At 47.7% G+C, this 22075-nt stretch overlaps 1 protein-coding gene across 1 annotated transcript; it reads right to left on the bottom strand.

Annotated features, from left to right (window-relative positions):
* Positions 823–3497, bottom strand: LOC110435611 (probable kinase CHARK). Its single transcript, XM_021461340.1, has 2 exons — positions 2021–3497; positions 823–1907 (listed from the first exon to the last, which is right to left on the bottom strand). Exons 1-2 carry the CDS (start codon positions 3406–3408, stop codon positions 1202–1204), a joined length of 2094 nt encoding a protein of 697 aa, XP_021317015.1. The 5' UTR covers positions 3409–3497; the 3' UTR covers positions 823–1201.

Consider the following 22075-nt stretch of genomic DNA (forward strand, 5'->3'; position numbering starts at 1 on the left):
GTTGGTCTCACCAACCGGGACTAAATATGTTTTTGTCCCGGACGCTGTTTTGGCCGAGATTATTGTTCATTTTGGGCAAGTGACCAAAGGCCTGTTCTGTAGTAGTGCTTGGACAGTCCAGGCAGCAATAAATTGTCCAACTAACTCCAGAGGAGCATTTACAATCCCTTTATATAAGGCACGGATTCCGACCGGGATCCGTTACAGAAATACCTCGTAACGGTGGCGGAATATCCTAGCATATTCCATCACCGCAGTCTACGGCCCACAGGGTTACTCGAGTAATTTCTAACCCCAAGCACTTTATAGGTCGACACGACAGGACTTTGGCCCTAATCCTCCGCTTGACCTTCGATGAAGCTCACGAATCCTTAGCCGTCCGGCCACCATAGGATCACCGTCCATCACCATGAGGTTCTCCGCTTCGCCCTCGCTTGAGGTTTGGTAACGACCAAAGGATGGGCAATCAATTGGGGTCCTCCGTGCTGGGTTGGTTCCCGAACACCTGTCTCACAAAGTCAAACTATGTTAGCGCTAACTTTTCCTGAACCTTCGTTCGTTACTGCACGAAGGTTACGTGTACGAAGGTTTGGCCATCACGATTGGATCGTGTTCTTTTACTTCCAACGCAGCTGAGGGGGAGGGAAGGTGCGGTCGAGTCCCCAACAGAGAGTCATGGAGTTCTTCGCATCGCATGGATGGTCCATCATTTACTGTCTTAAACTTTAGTTCTGAACCTCTAATAAGTTTTAATTATGGGCATGCTACTGTAATAAGTTTGGATGGATGCTTCTTAGAAGAAGGCTGAAGCTAGAACTTTTCCATTATCTAAAAAAACCTTTGTTAAAACGATGATGAGGTCCCATTAACAAAACAAATTAGAAACCATGTCTTACTTTAAGTTTCAACAATCTTAATGTTTTCTTAATAATACATAGGACATCGCCTATCACTACTGGTACCACAGTATAAAGCAATCTTAGACAGGGCATATATATGCTGACAGAACATTAAGGACAGAAACATTTTTTTGCATAAAAAGATTCTGCTACAACACAGATCCTGCATGCCATGGGGTTTGGTGGAGCTGGATACATATACATACATAACACCCACAGGATTAGCGGTTTGAAAAAGTTAAGCTTACTGGGATCTAGAAAGGTACTTACTACTGTATAGTAACTTGTGATCAACAGAACCCTCATTGCTCAGCAAGCAGATACGCTGAATCCTTGGAAGTAAGGTAGCAGGTACTTGCAGCAGCGACGACATCCACAGCAGCACCATCACCTGTGAGATCGCCGTAAGCCTGTTCCTTCAAGATGCGAACGCGCTGCGGATCGCGCATAGCTGGAAGCACCGGCAACATTGCATCTGCAGAACGCAGAACATCCATAGCTTGCACAATGGACGGTCGCTGGCTCGGGTCCTGATGCGCACACCAGAGACCCATAACAAGCACACGCTCCATCTGCTGCTGGTCGAACTCGCCGTTCATCTTGGCATCTGCTGCATCAAGAACCATGCGCTGATCGTACAGGTCACGGAGCCTGCAGACTAGCAGCGCAGAGGCCTCATCTGGCTGTCTGGATCTCGACGCCGGCCGTTTGCCAGAAGCAATCTCGAGCAGGGCAACGCCGAAGCTGTAGATGTCTGCCTCGGGGCAACGAAGGTGGTTGTTGACGAACTCTGGGTCGATGTACCCACGGGTCCCAGCAACGATTTCCGTGGCTCGTGGCTCTGCTCCGTGCTCGATGAGCCTTGCTGTCCCGAAGTCACCGAGCTTAGCGTTGTATGAGGCGTCAAGCATCACATTCTCAGGCTTGATGTCGCCGTGGACGATGCATTTGTCGCAGCACCGGTGGAGGTAGAGCAAAGCAGAGCCCAAGTCAAGTATAATCTTGTACCTAGAAACGGATGAAAGAGGTTGTCTTAGATTGCTAGTATTGTTATTTAATGGAATGGAACTACTGGACGAGAAGTTAGATAGAAGACTGCTTATGCCAATTTGGGTGGGTACCTCTGTTGCCATGATAAAACTCTAACAGGGTTGTAAAGATGCTTGTCAAGGCTGCCTTCGGCCATCAGTTCGTAGACGAGCAGGAGGCCTTCATTACTGTCACACCAGCCGACGAGCTCCACGATGTTCCTGTGCCTCAGCTGGGTCAGGACTTTGACTTCTGCCTCAAACTCCTTGTGCCCTTGCCAAGAAGAGTCTGCAGACAGCACCTTGACAGCCACATGGCGGTCCGGGTCCGTCAAGAAGCCCCTGTACACAGGGCCAAACCCTCCTTGCCCAAGCTTGTTCTCGTCGGAGAAATTGTTGGTAGCAGCCGCCAGCTCGTTGTATTTGAATGGCCTAGGTCCTTTTACTCTGCAGAGTTGAAGTTGAACTTGGGGCTGATTTTGTTGCGCTCTGTTCCTACACTTGTACCAAAGCAGACCAGCAATACAGCAGACCACCACCACAACAAAGATAGCTGAAGCTATGACAATCCACCAAGCCACGCCAGTTTTGATTGTCTTGTGTTTTGACAGATGAGGCTTCTGTGGTCTTTTTTGCTTGTCTGTGACATAATATTTGCCTGACCGATCTCTGTTATGATCTGAGATCCAATGTGCAAGTGCTTTCTGATCCTGTCCAGAGCCATCAGCATTCACCGCTGTCATTCTCAGATCAACTCTATCCTTGTCAAGGTTAAATGCAAGTAACGTCCTACCATGAGACTCATCATAATAATTGTGTAAAATTGCGCTGTCACTCGCCCTTCTCATGCCTGACCATTTATTGAGCGCCAGATCTAAAGCACCGAAAATAAGAGCAGAAAACAGCAGCACAAGAAGGCTAACCATCACCGATTTCCTTGTCAAGAAGCAATACACAGAGGTCACAAGCTCCTTGACATCTGTAATAAACTGATCCAGAACAAAGCACGCCAAGATTGTGCAGTGGTGTGGTCGTTCTTTACTCACAAGCAAGTCATGCGACACCAGGACCCCTGAATAGTAGAGAGACAGAAATGGTAGGATGTGTTCGATATGAGTGGTGAAATTTGTGTTGTCGCTCCCACGCATGCCTCCAAAACTACCCATGAAAAAACCACCGCTCCAAAATATGAGAAATACTGCAGCAGCGGCAGCGTTAGGATGGGAGGAGGACAAGGCGGCGGCGGAAGAGCCATCACCGGAGCAACAGTGGTCCGGAGACTGGTGGTGGTGGACGATGTTGTTCTCGGATGAGTCCACAGGAATAGCGACGTCGACGTTGCTGTTGTCGTCGGCCAGCTGCAGGTCACGGCGACAAGAAGGAAGCCATGGTCGAAGAGGTGGGCAAGCTTGTGTTCCAGGAGAGCCGGCTCCGCCATTGGCACACTCTCCGTGGACGATTTGTGGCATAGCTGTAGGCATCTAGCATTAGGGAGTATGAGGAAGGGGATGGCTGGCATAATCTCAAGTGATAGCGAGTGGGGAGACTGGAGGGATACTATAGAGTGTGATGTACTGATGTTGCATTTGTTTTGATGACCGAGTCTCGTACAAATATATACTTTCTCCATCCCAAATTGTAAGTCATTACAAGAATCTTCGAGAGTCAAAGCATCTCAACTTTGACCAAAATTATAAAAAAAATTACAAAATTTATAGCATCAAATAGATATACTATGAAAATATAATTAATGAAGAATCTAATGATACTTAGTTGATATCTTAAATGTTATTGTCCTATCCTATATATTTAGTCAAACTTGAGATGCTTTGACTTTCCAAAATTCTTACAATAACTTACAATTTGAAACGGAGAAAGTACTTTTTGTTAAATCTAGGACCAAGTCTCGTACTGAGGTCACAACCCATATGAGCACTTTTCGCCACACAGAACAGCAATTTGATAAACTTGAGATGATTTAACTTTTTAAGATTAGAATTACAATTTAAAATGGAGGGAATACTTTTTTATTAAATCTGGGACCAAGTCTCGTATTGCGGTCATAACCCCTATGAACACTTTTCGCCACACAGCTAGAACAGCAAATTGGTACATTCCACGTAAACTGTGCACTCATATTGCATTAAGATTAGCACTATCTCCAAACAGAGCGCACTGATCTTCCAGCTAAGCCTCTTCACCTAGGAGTACTTTCAGATGCGTCCAAAATGGTTTCAAGCCTATGGTACATTCAGCGCAAACTGTGTACCTATCTTGCATCAGCATTAGCAGTATCTTCAAACGGACTCAACCGAGCTTCCACTTGAGCCTCGTCACCTAGAAGTACCATCAGGTGTGTCCAAAATGCTTTCTGAGCATATGGTACATTCAGTGCAAATCATGCACCTATCTTGCATCAAAACTAACACTGTCTCTAAACGGATCGAAACGAGATTCATATGACACACCTTATCTAGGAGTTCCATTGGGAGCGTCCAAATTGATTTCCGAGCATGTGGTACGTTTCACGCAAAACCGCACCCATCTTGTATCAAAATTAGCAGTATCTCTAAACGGACCGAACCGAGCTTCCACTTGAGACTCTTCACCTTGGAGTATCATCGGATGCGTCTAAAACAGTTTCTAATCATACGGTACATTCAGTGCAAATTGTGCACCTATGTTGCACCGAAACTAACACTGTCTCCAAACGGACCGAAGCAAGATTCCATATGACACACGTCATTTAAGAGTTCCATCGGGTGTGTCCAAAATAATTTTCGAGCATATGGTACGTTCCACAAAACTGTGCATCTATCTTGCGTCAAGAGTAGTACTATTTCTAGACAGACCGAACTGAGCTTCCACTTGAGCCTATTCACCTAGGTGTATCATCGAGTGCGTTCAAAATGGTTTCTAAGCCTATGGTACATTGAGCACAAATCGTGCACCTATCTTGCACCGAAACTAACACTGTCTCCAAAAGGACTGAAGCGATATTCCATATGACACACGTCATCTAGGAATTTCATCAGATGCGTCCAAATTGATTTCCAAGCGTATGGTACGTTCCACACAAACCGTACACCCATCTTGCATCAAGATTAGCACTATCTCCAAACGGACCAAACTGAGCTTCCACTTGAGCCTCTTCACCTAGAAGTACTATCGGTACGTCTAAAATGGTTTCTAAGCCTATGATATATTCAGCGCAAATTGTGCACCTATTTTGCACCGAAACTAACACTATCTTTAAACGGATAAACATGTCGTTTACCATTTAAAGTAGCATAAATAATTTCTAAAATAAATTCATAACACTTTTGTGAGTCTTGGCTCGTCATCTCGTGTGACGAGAAAGCATCTTGCGAATACACAAAAGAAGAAAAAAAAGGAAAGCATCTTGGGGCGCCTCCACGCTTCTTCATGCAAATGCACTGGCCGGCGTTTCACGTGGTGGTTCAGAGCTACTCTAGCATCCAATGCTCCAGTCAAGTGTGGAATAAACTACAACGCTGCACGCAAATCGATCGATTGAAGCTGTCAAGCACTTCCTAGCCAACACAAGCTACCAAGCAACACTACTGCGATTGTAAGTTTGAGCAAGTATGTAATGAGGGCTTATTTTAACTATCATTGTTTTGGTTCATTCATCAGGAAGTCAAGCACTTTCCTACAGCCAACACAAGCTACCAAGCAACACTACTGCGATTGTAAGTTTGAGCAAGTATGTAATGAGGGCTTATTTTAATTATCAGGAAGTGTGATGAGTGTTTATTTTAACTATATTGCTATATGTTTTTCAAAAATGTTTTCTTTTATTCTTCTGATTGGCAACCATAATTCTTCAGAATTTTTAATGTCCGCAGCTTCATGGTTAAAATTCAGAGTGTCAATTTGGCAGCAATCTGTATTAAAATCGGCTAATATAAGCACAGGGAGCAATCCGTGTTCAGGACTTGTTTAGTTCTAAAAATATTTTGCAAAATTTCTAAGATTCTCCGTCACATTGAATTTTAAGGCATATGTATAGAGCATTAAATATAAATAAAAAATTATTGATTACACATTTTACCTATAAATTGCAAGGCGAATCTTTTGAGACTAGTTATTCCATGATTGGACAAATATTTGTCAAATACAAGGAAAATGGTATAATATACATTTTGCAAAAATTTTGCAACTAAACAAGGCCTCAATGCAAGCACCAATAGCACCTTTCCAAGCGTGTCCAGCCTACAAGCTAGCCTGTAAGCTGCAAGAAGCAATTCACCAGTGGATTAGGCCTAGGCATGGATTTGGTGGTTGGAAAAGTTAGATTAACCTACCCAATCAACGGGTGAAAGTCCTCACATGTGTTTTCAATACATGATTAGCCAAACGAGGCCTAACTATCGAGGTATACGACACCAACCGACCTTGATTAATAGAGAGCGACTTAAAGAGACATGCAAACTACTGTACACTGAACAAAATTCAGTATTATTTGTTTAGTATTTCATAGTACTCGGTGTAGTAGTGAGGGACACTGAATGTGGTTTAGTAATACTCAGTGTTTTTTTCTGGTCAGTTTTAGCTTGCGGTGTAGAATAATATTCTATATCTAAAGAGTGTTGGCACAAGACAATAGTCAATGGAAGAAGGCACATGGAAACTTCCTTCCCTTGTGGCAACCAAAAAATCCGAAGCTTAGCCCTTTGGCAAGAAAGGAGCTATACAACTTTAGTCCCACACGCGTTAGAAAGCAGGCGGTTCAACTCGTTTACATGCGAACGTGAAGCCAAAGGCGAACCCAAACGCGTATAGACTATTAACAACTGCAATCTGATAGATGATATATGCAAATCAACAAAGGAGATAGTTTAATAGATTATTATGGAGAAAAATAAATTAATACGTACTCCAATGCTGCTGAGTGGCAGTTGTACAAGTACTGATGATTATTTAGGCCTTGTTTAGTTCTAAAAAAATTATAAATTTTTTAAATTCTCCGTCGCATAGAATTTTATGGCGCATAGCATTAAATATAGATAAAAATATAATTAATTGTACAATTTACCTGTAATTTGCGATATGAATTTTTTTGAGCCTAACTAGTTCATGATTGGACAATACTTATCAAATACAAACAAAATTGTTATATTTATTTTACAAAAAATTTTAGAACTAAACAAGGCCACAAACGGCACTTCTATCTATATAATATAATAGTAGTAGCATAGTACGACGTGTGAACGCAGCTATCTTTAGGCACTGCTTACTATCCGTTTGGCACATCATCTTTAGCAGTTTCATGTTTGATTCTGTTTTATATGCCAAATGGTTAATTTTTCAAGTAAGTGTCAAAACATGTCGAACTTCTTAAAACACACTCAAGCAAGGTAAGGTAGCTATATAACAAACAAGGCCGGTCAAAAAAAAAATGTACCCTATCCATTCAGAAAAAAGTCACAGGATTTTGTACTAGTTTAATTATGTTCATAGAAATGTCAACAACATTTGAATCTCAAATAAATTCATTATAGAAGTATTTCCAATGGTTAATAATATAATCATACTTGTTATACATTAACAATATTAGTATATCTCTTATATATATTTGGTCAAAGTTGAAAAACTTAAACTGGTCAAGTGAGAATGATACTATTTATGAGACCAAGATAGTAGTCAAAATATAATAGAGGCTCAATATACCAATCACTAGAATCAGTTAAAAACATGTGTAAATACAGAAAATGAAAACATGGAAAGAAAAAAAAATAGTGCAAACGCTGTATGTCTCCGGAAACAAATGAATCAACTATTATTACTAACAAAGTAGCAGCTAAAATTAATGCTAGTATATTAATAAACCTACAAATTATTAGCTGAAGAACTATTAGGTTTATTAGTTGAAGAACTATTAGGTTTATTAGCAGTTTTGAGTGAGTAACTGCTAATTTTTATTTAGCTAATTTTCAAGAGGAGGTTGGTTGTAGGCACCTACTAATAGATGGTTGGATAGTGAGAGTAGGTGTCTACAACCAACCTCCTCTTGAAACATCTATTAGTAGGTGTCTACAACCAACCTCCTCTTGAAAATTAGCTAACTAAAAATTAGTTCAATTCCTAGAATCTGTGTCAGTTAAACTTTTTTAACTTTGACCAACTTTATAAAAAATAGCATCAATATCTATACATAAAATAAATATCTTATGAAAATATATTCTATGATAAATCTAATGTTATTAATTTGGTACTATAAATCTTAGCATTTTCTTCTATAAATTTGGTCAAAGATCAAAAAATTTGACTTAGGACAATTCAAGAAGTTGCAGCTTGCAGAGAGTATTAGCTACTCAGCTGTTAGCAGCTATCTAATTTTTAGTGCCGCCCTTAGTTAGTTTTATTGTGGTTCAATCAATCTACTTGGATTTACTCCCTCCATTTCTTGGTTAGGAGTGTAAGCAGCAAGTTGGTCCACCAGATCAGTGAAGCAATCCACATAGTCAGATACAGTGGTGGTTTGATGGATGTGGAACAACTAACGAATGAGCAATTCATGCTGATCATGGCTAAAGCGCTCGTGAATGAGTGAAGAAAAGGCCTCCCAAGAGATGTTGGACAGACTAGACTCGACAGATTGCAACCACCGTGCTGCCGCATGGGTCATGTGGTGAGTGGCAACACAAACCCACACAGAAGGATGGATAGAGTACATCTCGAAATGGGATTTGGCTCGGGATAACCAAAGTTTGGGATTGTCACCGTCGAACTGGGGAAATTGCATCTTGGGAAGGTGGCCTAAGGAATTGGCGGGGATGGAGGACACCAAATCATTATCGGGGGAAGTGAGGAAGTTGGTAGCATCAGATGGCTGTGGAGTGGATGAAAATTGAGCAGGGTGGTATGTGGGATCGAAGTGGGAAGGTGGAGGATGAACAGTGGGGTATGGGGTATGTGTGTGGTGGGCGGATTTGGGAGGTGGATAGGTATTGGGTGGAGGATGCGAAATCGGTGGAGGGGGGATGGTGATTAATCGGTAAAGGAATTGAACCGAGGTAGGGATGAATGCACGTACCATTGGCCGGGTTTGGTACAAGGGTCGAGACCGACCCATAGTACCTCTCCCGTGTAGTCGATTCATGATGGTGCTCACTGGGCCAGTCGGTCGTTGGTCCGGCAGATGGGCACGCGGCGACCAACTCCGGTGAAGACATGATGCCGGCCTGGGAAGTGACAGATCCACGAGGGCGCGGTCCCAGTGCTTGGACAGCCGCTTCACCTCCGTGCGAAGGTAGTCGATCGATCTGTCGACATGGGGGCACCATGACGCGAGTTCCTTCACCTCGGACTCCACCGCTTCGACCCGATCGTCGCGCTCGTCACGGATCTCGTGGATGCGGATGAGCCCGAGATCCACCTAGCGATGCTCCAGATCTTGTAGGCAATCCTCGAAGTGGGACCCCTAGTTGTCGGCGGCGGCACTGTACTGGGCGGAGGCGAAGTTCACCAGCGATTGCAGCCGCTCGTCCACGGCATCGTCGCGCTCCTTGCGCTCGGCGTTGGAGTTGGAGAAGCGCTTCTCCCAACGCTCCCACCGCTCAGAGACTCCATGCCATTGAGACGCTTGAGCACTTCGTCGAACATGTTTCGGGCGTTAGGCTCCATCACATCCCTAGCTCGCTGCAATCGGGTGTGGGGTGGGGAAGCTTGGACTCCAGCACGGGTCGGCAGAACGGTAGCTTTGATACTAGATGTCAGCCCCGTGCGAGTGCGGTGAGGTTGAGCAGATCGGAGCAAGGGCAAGGCAGCAGGAAGGAGAACGAGAAGGGGGTGAAGACCGGAGGAAGGACCGGTTGCGTATTGTAATTGAGTTTGTGTTTATTCAGAGTTGTCCTCCCGGATACATTTATAGGATATTTTTCTAGCTCTCCTGGGCTATGCTTAACACTAGATACAAGCCCACTTAGGCCCACTCAGTCTCACTGGATACAAGCCCACTCAGTCTCTTGCTCCTTGCTATTGGGCCATATTTACTTCCACCCAAAAACCCAAAAATTTTCAAAATTCTCCATCACATCGAATCTTTAAACACATGCATAGAGTATTAAATATAGATAAAAATAAAAACTAATTGTATAGTTTGGTCGGAATTGACGAGACGAATCTTTTGAGCCTAGTTAGTCCGTAGTTAGACAATAATTATCACAAACAAACGAAAGTGCTGCAGTGTGTGAAATTTTTTTCTTCAAAAACTAAACAAGGCCTTGCTCTGCTTGACCTCCTTGGATGAGCTGCAGCCTGAGGATCACCTGGATGTGGGGCGCTGACACTCTTCGTGGCAAGGGCAGAAAGAGTTTGAGGCAGAAGTGATAGTCCGGAGTCCTGACCGAGCTGAGGCACAGGAACGTTGTCCAGCTCGTCGGCGGGTGTGACAGTATTGAAGGCCTCATGCTCGTTTACGAACTGATGGCTCAAGGCAGCCTTGACAAGCATCTTCACAATCCTGTCACTGTCAGAATTCTATCTTGGCAGCAGAGGTACCCAAATTGGCCTAATTAAGCGGTCTATATATCTAACATCTCGATCAGTAGTTTCGTCAGTTACTACAATTCTATTTGTTTATTACATCTGTCCTCTTCTGACAAGTTCTTTCTTACCTTTCGTACAAGATTATACTTGACTTGCATTGGGCTCTGCTTTGCTCTACCTCCACGTTGCTGCCACAAATGCATCGTCCAATAAACGTTAATCATTATCAAAACAGTTGATCAGGCCTACATCGTCAACTAGTTTGTCGATCTCGATTGTTACATGTTGTGCGTTCGAGATATCTATTTGATCATAATTAATCCGGAATTAGAATGAGATTTAGCTTAAATTACTTGTTATCGGTTGTATTTTTGAACCCTGATAAAATATATAGATCTTGTTCGTGTTTTATGGATCTTGTACCGGCTAAATAGCCGATCTAGCTATACTTTAACGAATAGTGTTCATGTGTAGATTCAATTCGGACATTAAGTAAACTAGTAATGTGCATCGAATTTATTGAAATCCACTGACCCTTAGACCAGATAAATGTAAATTTAATGTATTTATAAAAATAACTTATTGAGACCGCAGGACTCTAGATGAATCAGGATAAGTTACCATTTATTTAATAATGAAGAGAACAAATACATATAGGCTATCTTTTCTTAAGTGAACCTCGCAACGACTAATTAGTCGATCCGGTCTTTCTCGCTCACAGTATGACCATATCATTCATTTTGAAGAGTGTTTAAAATAATTTGATTCGTAATATAATTTTATAATAGATTATTGGATAATAAGTATCACGATCATTTTATCATTATCTGAGTATTGTTAGGAATTGACTTTTTAGTTAATCTTTTGATTAACGGCTATTTTAAGTCATACATTTTGGGACTGTCAGGTAACAACCGACAGCTTCCATAATTTGACATTTGCTTCTATCCTTGTCAATTATAGGTCAAATTGACTGACACGCCGTAGACCCAAATCATCAGACTCGGCTCACGTGTTGAGGCTTAGGAGATCAAGAACTCCAGCTTTTGAATGGTCTTTGAGGGCCTTTGAGTGTGTTACACGAAGACTATTTTTTGTGCTAACACATACATATCTACATGATGTTACCTTTTTATCAGATTTTTACTTTCATTTGCATAGCGTTTCCGGACCTCAAAACCAGCATGATCTCCATAATCTATCCAAAATGACAAGCATCATCCAAGTTTAAAAATTTCTGACCAATACGAGGTACACAAATTGGAGTTGCATTCTCTATTTAAGAAAAATAAAATCATGCTCATTGCAATACACCTAGTGGGTAAACAAAGAGAAAAAGTAACAAATGTAATCATAACTCACTTTGTTGGCGGGTTTGTTCTATCGGATTTTTTAATTAAAAGCTAAGGCCTTAAAGAGCACTACAAGTAATAAGCAGAAATGAGTGAACTTTTACTTGTGAACAAATAAAAGTGAAATAGAGAAGAAAGAAAAAAACTAACACGTTGATCATGACACAGTTCGCAACTCACCGTACCGGCAACGACGAACTTGAATGCACGAAGATTGCAAGGCTGCATCTGGGATGAGGACGTCGATGTGTTAGCCCTTGTTTACTTCTAACCAAAAATCCAAAATTTTTCAAGATTTCTCGTCACATCGAATTTTTAAACGTATGCATAAAATATTAAATATAGACGAAAATAAAAACTAATTGCACAGTTTGATTGGAATTTACAAGACGAATCTTTTGAGCCTAGTTAGTCTATAATTAGATAATAATTATCATAAACAAACGAAAAATGCTATAGTATCACAATTTTTTTAATTCGGAAAGTAAACACGGCCTTACTATCTCGGACAAGGACATCAATGCACTGCACGACGATGTCCGGCGGCGCGAGCACTATGCTGCGCCGTGAGTCTGACATGACGGCGGTGGCGAGCAAGGACACAATCGGCGCCTAAAATACTCCTGCGGAACAGACATGGCAAACCAATAGTTGTTGGATCGTGAATGGATGGTATCGGATATGGCTAAGGGCCTGTTTAGATTGGGAACGAAAATTTTTTGGGTGTCACATCGGATATGTCGGAAGGATGTCGGGAGGGGTTTTTAGAAACTAATAAAAAAACAAATTACATAACTCGTCAGGAAACTGCAAGACAAATTTATTAAGCATAATTAATCTGTCATTAGCATATTTAGGTTACTGTAGCACTTAAGGCTAATCATGGAGTAACTAGACTTAAAAGATTCGTCTCGCGATTCTCAACTAAACTGTGTAATTAGTTTATTTTTTTATCTACATTTAATGTTTCATGCATGTGTCTAAAGATTCGATGGGATGGGTGAAAAATTTTTGGGTGGGGAACTAAACAGGGCCTAAAGTCACATGGACCGCAGAGAATCTGGATAGGTCCACATCTCCATATCATGCCAAGGATTTTGCCGCCTTCCATGATGTGTCAGGCCACGTTGAATTGTTGACTTGACTCCGTACGCGTAGTTAGGCGCTCTTTATCAGTCACATCGAATATTTAGGCCTTATTTACTTTAAAAAACTCAAAATTTTTCAAAATTCCCTATCATATCGAATCTTTAGACGCATATATGGAGTATTAAATATAAACGAAAATAAAAACAAATTACACAGTTTGATCGGAAGTTACGAGACAAATCTTTTAAGTCTATTTAGTTTATGGTTGGACAATAATCTATACCTATCTATAAAGAGCCAAAATTTCAGTCTGTCTTTTTTTTTCTGTCTGCCACTTGGGCTTCACAAAACTGGGCCTTAGCCAGCCCAGCCCACCGATCACGTTTAACTCCTTGTTTAGGTTTTCGTAGAATCCCATACACGTCTTGTTTGCGCAGGCAAGTGCAAGATGGAGATCCACGGGAGCGGGCTGCGGTGCGAGACGACGGAGCAGGGGCTAACAATCTCCGGGCCCAGGGGCGCCAAGGCCGTCTTTGGTACGCTGCTCCTCACGCACTTTATTAGTTTCATGCAAACTATTGCCTCGATTTACTCCTTCGCTCACACTGCCTTTTTGGGACGTGTCACGATGCTTGTGCAGTTTTTGGGGATCAGAAGGGCGCTTCGAATGGCGTCGGTGAGTGACTGTTGGGATGTCTGTTGTCCGGTCATCTTTGGTTCGGATTCGTGGTGGTTCCATCTGCTCCTGTCATCTGATTTTGTATCGTATGTGTAGGTGATAGCATTCAGAAAAAATTGAAAATTGTGACTGAGTTGTTACACATAATATGCGTGCCAAGTTATAGTGGTTAGCTCAACATTTTTTCTTGCAAATGCATGATAGCTCATATGTACTCTTACTTTGATATTTCCAGAAAGTATCGAATGCTACTGTATCACAGATTAAAGTTCTCATGACACAGTTTGTGGGGGTATAAACCCCTATACCCTCATGGGCCTATATGGGCCGCACCATTAGAGGTGGCTCGGCCCACAAGATGAAGACGTGCGGCGCACGACTGGTCGGCGTGCACCGCAAGGCTACAAGATTTTGTACCAAATAGGATACTTTGCTTGTAACTCTGTCCCTTCAGGATATATAAGGAGGGGCAGGGGTCCCCTAGAGGACATATCACATCATATTCTCTCAGCACAAATCAATACAACCAGACGCAGGACGTAGGTATTACGCCAACTCGGCGGCCGAACCTGGATAAAAAGCTTGTCCGTGTCTTGCGTCACCATCGAGTTCGTAGTTTGCGCACCGTCTACCGATAAACTACTACCGTGGGTATACCCCAAGGTAGACTGCCGACTAGCTTTCGTCGACACAGTTGCATCGAACAAACAAACTTAAAACTATAATATTAACGAGTAAACTAATGTTGGCTCCATATTGTTATTAGGTAATAGAGATATATATAGATTTAATAGCTTTTTTTTTCTCCCGTTGCAACGCACGGGCATTTTTACTAGTTACCACAAATAAACGAAAGTGCTACAGTGTTCCGAAAATTTTTTATCCAGAAACTAAACATGGCCTTAGACAGATGCATGAAGTAATAAATATAAATTTAAAAATAACTAATTGCACAGTTTACATGTATTTTGTAAGATAATTTTTTTAAACCTAATCAGTCAAAGATTAGATACAAATTAGTATAGTTATAAATATGATAAAGTATCTAAAAAAATCTTTTCTTTTAGCGAACTAAACAATGCCTAACTACGCGTAGTGACTGTATCCGCACTGTGAGAGTGGGTCGTCAAAACCAAGGAAAGCATCATCACGCACTTCACTCTCTTTCCACCCCTAGTGGCTACCATCATCAATTCTTTAGTTTCAGTCATCCCCTTCCTCCTGCGCCACACAAATCGTAGACACAAGCCTTCCCAACTCCTAGTCGCCGCCGTGTCCCAGTCAAGGAGAACAACACCGATCTTGCTGTCGATTCGGCTGACAAGGTCGTCCACCGAGCTCCCGAGCCCTGCCCTGGCCTTTGCTGCTGGAGGTTGGGACACGACCACCTTGTACTCGTCTTCTCCCAACTCCACCGTCGCATTCCAGGTCGTCTCTCTCGCCTTTCAGCTCTGCCGTTGCATCGCATCCTCCCCAGTTCCCCACCTGTCGAGGGTATCAACAAGGGGTACCCTCACCAATGCGTATAACGAGACCATCCGTACACACGCGCGGCCATCGACGGCCGCAGCCTCGAAGACGGAAATAGCGTCGAGCGAATCGGTCAGGGCTCGAGCGACAACTGCCGTCGAATACGGAAGCGGGCACGAGCGAACCGAGAGGCGTCGAGCGCAAGGACACTGTCCGTCGCCTGACGCGCGCACGAGAGCCAGGGCATTTAATGCACCTGACGCTTCCCCACCTAACACACGGGTCACGGGAGGCGTGATAGGGAACAGGCTTCTGTCCCATCGTTCTTTTTGCAGCCTTCCCACCGAACGACCCAGGGCGTGTCAGGACGCGGGAAACAAGGATGGAACGTCTAATCGGGACCCCCTCGAGACACCCAAGGTCAGCGCTCCAGATATCGACACCTCGTACGACGTCCGACCCTCGACTTCACCAGGCTCCTTCCTGGAGACGAGTCGGGCGTCGACTGACCACGCCGTAACCGCTCCGCCGGATTTGCCGCCGAGCCATATAAGCGTGCATCCGCCGAACCAATCCAAGACGGCGCGCAGAGCAGAATGCAGGGGCACGCGTGATCATCACCTGGCTATTAAGACGGGACGGCTCGAGGTCATGCCGGTACGGAAACCTCGAGTAGGTCAGCGCTCCATGCTGCTATTGACTCCAATTCCTACACCTATACATGTACCCTAGGTCCTTCCTTGGAACTATAAAAGGAGGGACTCAGGAATAGAACGGAGAGGACGACACAAGACCACGCTCATACGTAGTAGAGCTCCACACTTCATACCACGCTTGTATTCGCCCCTGTACAAGCACTTAGGTGCAAGATAATACAAACTCTCTCCCCCCGCTGGACGTAGGGCCTTCTCTTGCCCAAACCAGGATAAATCTCTGTGTCTTCTTGTATCACCATCCGGGAAAGGGAGCACGCATACAAATTTACTCGTTGGTGTGACCCCCCGGGGGAAAAACACCGACAGTTGGCGCGCCAGGTAGGGGTCCTGCGTGTTTTTCATCGATTTCCCACTCCTTTCCGGATGGCTACTCTTGCCTCGCCGTTTCCGCGCTCCACGGTGATTTGGTTTGGGAGTCTCAAGTTCATGTCTACGGGCTCCGGCTACGACATGATCTTGCTCTCAGTCAAAGGACCAGGAGGAGCCCGCGTTACGCCAGCACGGTTGAAGGCCCCGAGACGCCCTCACCACCACGCCTCCCCGCCTAAGAAGAGGCGCGGACAGCGCCACCGCGGCCCCTCTGCTTCAGCACGACCAACAACTCGTGCGAGGCAGGACGTAGGCCACAAGTCGGCAGCACCGTGTGACGGAGCAACAAGCGCGACGACTCAGCACCGCGCGACGACGGGAGGGGATGCGTCTCGCGCGCTCTCCCCCACCGCAGCTAGGCTACTTCCACACGGGTTGTTCTCTCCAAGAGCGGCACTGCCGTTCGGATTGGACAACGCCGCGGCGTCGCTCGCCAGGGCGATATGCCCAAACGCCCAGACGTACGTAGAAAGACCAATGGTCCTCCCACGTAGCTCTGAAGCGCGGCGGCCGGCGTCCGAGCTGCCGGACCTTTCCCGAGTACAAGGCCTCCGTCGTCTAGGCCCCGGACGATACTCGATCACCTCCCTCAGGCAACGATTGCTGGAGGAAGGACGTGGGTGTTTCTACGCCGCCGAACCGGACTCCGACTCCGAGACAGATAGCTATGACCCTACGAGGGAATGCTATCACATCGACGGGGCGGTAGAAACTACTGACGAGACACGGGATGCTGCTGCGGGTGGTCGAGCCCCCGCGGCGCGAGAAGACCCCAGGACGCCTGGGAACGACGGACAGGTCGACCCCCCTCCTCAGGAAGACAGAACCGCGCAGCTCGCGCAGCTGCGGAAGCTCAAGATGAAGCTCGACGAAGACCGCGAGCGCCTCGTCCTGCTCGAGCAAATCCTCGAGCAAGACCTGCCCTACCCGCCGGGCGGAAGTGTCCGCAGACGCGCTCGAGAGGTACATCGACAGATCGTCGGCGACGCAGAGCCAGAGCAACCTGTCAGCCGTTTCCCTCGAGCAGGCCAGAATGTAGTGGCAGCGACGATGCTGCTACGTAACATGCCAGAGCCGTCGAATTCCCAGGCCCGACGCATTCGAGATGAGGTACAGACATTGCTCCAGGTGGCGGCGGTTCAACAAGCCGAAAGTTCGGCGTCTCGACGACGAGGAGCTGCCACAGAGAAGCGCGACGAACAGCCTCTGAACGAAGAGGAGGTGTCAGTCCATCAACAACCTCCCCCTCGAGGTAGAAAGACCGCTCTCATCCTCCCCGTCGAGGCGACTCCCAACTCGTCATCGACCAGGTGATGAAGGCTTCGAGCTGCCACGACCCGAAAATGGAGGCGTACTGCAAAGAAGTACGTCGACTCGAGGACAAGTTCCATGGTCTCGAGCTCGCCCATGTTGCCCGACGCTACAACGAGGCAGCCGACGAGCTCGCCAAGATCGCATCGACTCGAGGCACGGTGCCACCTGATGCATTCTCAAGAGATCTTCACGAGCCATCCGTCGACTTGGGCTCGGGGGCTGGCGTCGATGCCGCACCCGCCCAGCCAACCGACACCGTCGATGCGTTGCTGAGAGCAGCAGAGGTGATGGAGGTAGAGCAGCGACCCGGTCGACCGTTCGACTGGCATACACCGTACCTCGACTGCCTAATCCGCTGCGAGCTGCCAGAAGATCGATCTGAGGCCCGCCGTATCGCTCGACGGGCCAAGTCATATGTGATTTATGGCGAAGGCGATGAGCTATACCGACGAAGCCCGACGGGGGTCTTGCAGCGTTGCATCACCGTAGAAGAAGGCCGAAAACTCCTCGAGGACATACACTCGGGGGCTTGCGGCCACCATGCTGCCCCACGGACCCTCGTAGGAAACGCTTTTCGACAAGGTTTCTACTGGCCGACGGCCGTGGCAGATGCCATCGAGCTCGTACATTCATGTCATGGATGCCAGTTCTACGCCAAACAGACGCATCTGCCTGCCCACGCTCTTTAGATGATCCCCATTACCTGGCCTTTTGCGGTGTGGGGGCTCGATTTAGTAGGACCCCTGCAAAAGGCGAAAGGAGGGTACACCCACTTGCTGGTGGCCATCGACAAATTCTCCAAATGGATCGAGGCTCGACCCATCACCAACATCCGCTCCGAGCAAGCCGTCCTTTTCTTCACCGACATCATACACCGATTCGGAATCCCTAACGTGATCATCACCGACAACGGCACCCAGTTCACCGGCAAAAAGTTCTTGGACTTCTGCGATCAGCATCACATCCGTGTGAACTGGTCCGTGGTGGCTCACCCTCGAACTAACGGCCAGGTCGAGCACGCCAACGGCATGATCTTGCAGGGGCTCAAACCAAGAATCTACAATCGCCTAAAGAAATTCGGCAAGAAGTGGGTCGAGGAGCTTTCCTCGGTCTTATGGAGCTTGAGGACGACGCCAAGCCGGGCCACCAAATACACCCCGTTCTTCATGGTCTACGGTTCTGAGGCCGTGCTCCCAACGGACCTCGAGTATGGGTCACCTCGACTCAAGGCCTACAACGAGCAATCGAACAAAGAGACTCAAGAAAACGCGGTCGACCAACTTGAGGAGGCTAGAGACATGGCCCTCCTCAACTCTGCCAGATATCAGCAAAGGCTTCGACGCTACCACGACAAGCATGTGCGCAAGAGGGACCTCAACGTGGGCGACCTAGTCCTACGACGCCGGCAAAGCAATCAGGGACGCCACAAGCTGACTCCGCCTTGGGAAGGTCCGTACGTGGTAGCCGAGGTCCTGAAGCCGGGAACGTACAAGCTGGCGGACGAAAAGGGGGCAATTCTCACCAACGCATGGAACATCGAACAGCTACATCGATTTTACCCCTAGAAGTTCAAAACTTATGTTCTTACGTATATTTTGTACCAAGACCCTGTAAACGAATATATGAATAGATGAGGTCCTTCCCTCGAACATCCAACTTCTTTTTGTACTTAGGCTTTACAAGTCATGATCTCGACGATAGAAGGGGGTGCCGACTATGACCCATCATAGTCAACACCCCCCTCGGGGGCTACCAGGGGGACGACCCCCCCCCCAAACGTCGAAAAAAGCCAAGAAATTTTCTTTTCTTACTTAGTAAACCTTGCACGATTCGAGTAGCCAAAGCACCTCGAGCCCCTCAAAGGCCGAGGGACAACGAGCCTGAGAACTCCTACGCCCCCGGGCTACGGAAACTCTACTCACTTCCTTACCCTTGAGGTGATCAAGGTTGTTTTTGACGAAAGATCGAACAAGGAATACAAACGTAGGAATAAGGAAGAATAAAAGAACCTCGAGCGGAAAGACAAACAAAATAAGCATTTAACAATTACGAAAGTGATACAACATCAGTTACCCACAGAATTAACAAAGTATCGTACAAGGGGCCTCAGGCGCCCCGAGCAGGCTCGCAGGCCTCAGTCCGCGTCACGATCCTCACCGCCCTCGCCTCCGCCCGAGCTAGCCTCAGGAGGGAGCACCTCAGGCTCGAAAAGCTTGGCCAACCTTTCCCCAGGAGCCTCCGCGTCGTCGATCAAGGCATGGAGCCTCTCCTCGTTCTCCGCGTCGGTCTTGGAGATGTCGGTGACGAAGCCATGGGACCCTCCATGTCGTAGGAGAAGCCCGAGCAGACAACCGCCATCGCCCGCTTCACCCCGATGTGGAGGGCGTCCCGCACCCGATCTCGCAGCGTCGCGCCTATGTAGCACAACTGGTCGACCAGGGCGTCGCCTCGAGCGTCCTCCCTCGACTCATCCATAGGCTCGACCTCCCAAGAGGTCGAGAGATCACTTATCGCCGTCCGCACTCGACGGTTCAAAGCAACCTCCGCCTCGAGCTGAGCCTTGGCGTTGCGAGCCTCGGCTTGGGCGGCCAGGAGTTCGTCCTTGAGCCCTGTAAAAGCCAATATAAAGAGACCTTAGGAAAAACTAAGCACACCTCGGAAAAAGAAATCTGATAGAGGAAACATACCGCGTACGGTCTCCTCGAGGGCCGTGTTCTCGCCGACCAGCCTGGTGTTGGCCCCCTCGATCTCTTTGTTGGAGCGTGCCAGCTCGGTGTTGGCAACGCGGAGATCCTCGATCGCCTTGCCAGCCTGAGCAATGGCCCCCTCTTCTCCAGCAATTCTCCCTTCAGACGCTCGACGTCGTTAGAGAGACTGCGGGATCGAGCTCGCTCCGCCTCGAGATCTTCGAGGGCCTTCTTCTTGGCTTCCTCCGCGGCGCCCCTGGCGACCTCGCCGTTCACATGCTCCACCTTCATCTTTCGGAAGGACTCTCGGAGAGAGTCCAGGTCGGATTTAAGGAGGCCCTTCTCCTTGTCCAGATCCGCGATAACGCTCTTGTAGGACAGGGCCTCCTCCCGGGCTCTGGACGCGGCCTCCTCGACCGTAAGAACCCGCTCCCGTAGCTGCATCGTCTCCTCCTCCGCCTTCTTCGAGGCCTCTCGGGCCTCAGCCAAGGCAGCCTCCCTCGCCTTCTTCTCCTCCTCGAGTGCTATGAGATCTTTGTAAGCTTTAAGGAGCTTTTCCTGCGACTCGAGGAGTTGATCCTTGAGGAGGGGGAGCTGCTCCCAACCGCCCCTCGTGACGTGTATGAAGCTGGACTTGATGCGGGAGGTCTCTTTCATATCCTACGAATCAAGGGTCGGATGGATTAGAATACAGAAACCAGAAAGCACCATGAGGATTGGAGTTCGAGAAACACTTACAAAATAAGCCGGGCCGAGCCCGTTGTTGATAACGTCCGAGAGGAGCCCCACCACATGCTTCATCCAAAGGCGGAGCTCCTCGACGTGTTCCCACTTCTCCGCCTCCTTCCGATCGTCGAGGAAGATGTCGGGCTCAGACGGGTCGTGGGAGGCCCGGATACGGATGCGGTCGGGGCACCAGTGCTCCATCTCCCGGTCAGCCCGCGCCTTAACGCCGCGGATGAGGCCCTCGACGGTCTCGAGGGAGCCCCCATGGCGCAGGAACAGGTCGACGAGGCATGGGAACCGTCCGTCGTCATCCACCGTCTTCCAGGTTCCATCCTTGGTCCCCGATGCCCCAATTTCATCCTCCTCGGAAGGAAAGCGGTCCTCCCACGCCCGACGTTCCCGGAGGAACCCTGGGGCGATCCCGTCCATGCCGAAAATTGTCCTCTTGATATCGGACTCGGGGTCGGGGGGCGTGCGCTTCAGGCAGGCGAGCGCCACCACTCCATCCGCTCGCCCCGGCTCTGCCCGGATCGCGGCAGGTGCCCCCGGGAGGAGCCACGCCGGGGTTGGGGGGCCGTACACCGGCAAGTCCTCCTCCTCGCCGAGCTCTTGCGGCTCCGGTGGCACTGGCTGGGCCGGACCTTGCGGCTCCGGTGGCACTGGCTGGGCCGGACCTTGGGGCACTGGCTGCTGCTGCTGCTGCGGTTGCTCCTGCGGTTGTTGCTGTTGCTGCTGCCGCTGTTGCTGTTGTTGCTGCTGCTGTTGTTGTTGCTGCTGTTGCTGTGCCTCATGCTCCTGTGGCTGCCGCGCCGCCTCGCGCTCCCGCTGTTCATCCCCCTCCCTCTTCTTTTTCTGCTCCTCGAGGGTGCGGAGGCCGGCGGGCCAGGGAGTTGATCCCTCGACATGAGGGGTCGACGTTTCCTCCTCCATGGGGCGGGCACCCCCAGACGCTCTGTCACCATCAGACGTGTCGCTGATGGTGATGGGTTCCCCCTCGACCCCCAATCTAGGGGGATCGGGGGCTCCCTCTGACGCTTGCGTCTGGGGCGCCTCATCACAAGTCGGCAGCGACGGAATAGGCGCGGGACGAGACGGAGCCCTCTCGACGCCGGCTGGAGGTTGGGAACTGGAGGAGCCTACGAAACAAAGGGTAAAAAGGTCAGACGTTATAATAACCGACACAAGAACATCGCAAGGCCCAGAAATAAACTACGAACCTGGTTCCTTGGAGG

This window comes from Sorghum bicolor, chromosome 5, assembly GCF_000003195.3.
Source record: "Sorghum bicolor cultivar BTx623 chromosome 5, Sorghum_bicolor_NCBIv3, whole genome shotgun sequence".
In the NCBI taxonomy this organism is placed as follows: domain Eukaryota; kingdom Viridiplantae; phylum Streptophyta; class Magnoliopsida; order Poales; family Poaceae; genus Sorghum; species Sorghum bicolor.

Coding starts and splice junctions, on each gene's coding strand:
- LOC110435611 (XM_021461340.1), bottom strand. CDS start 3,408: ATGCCTACAGCTATGCCACAAATCGTCCACGGAGAGTGTGCCAATGGC. Junction 1,908..2,020: donor GTTTTATCATGGCAACAGAG/GTACCCACCCAA, acceptor ATCCGTTTCTAG/GTACAAGATTATACTTGACT.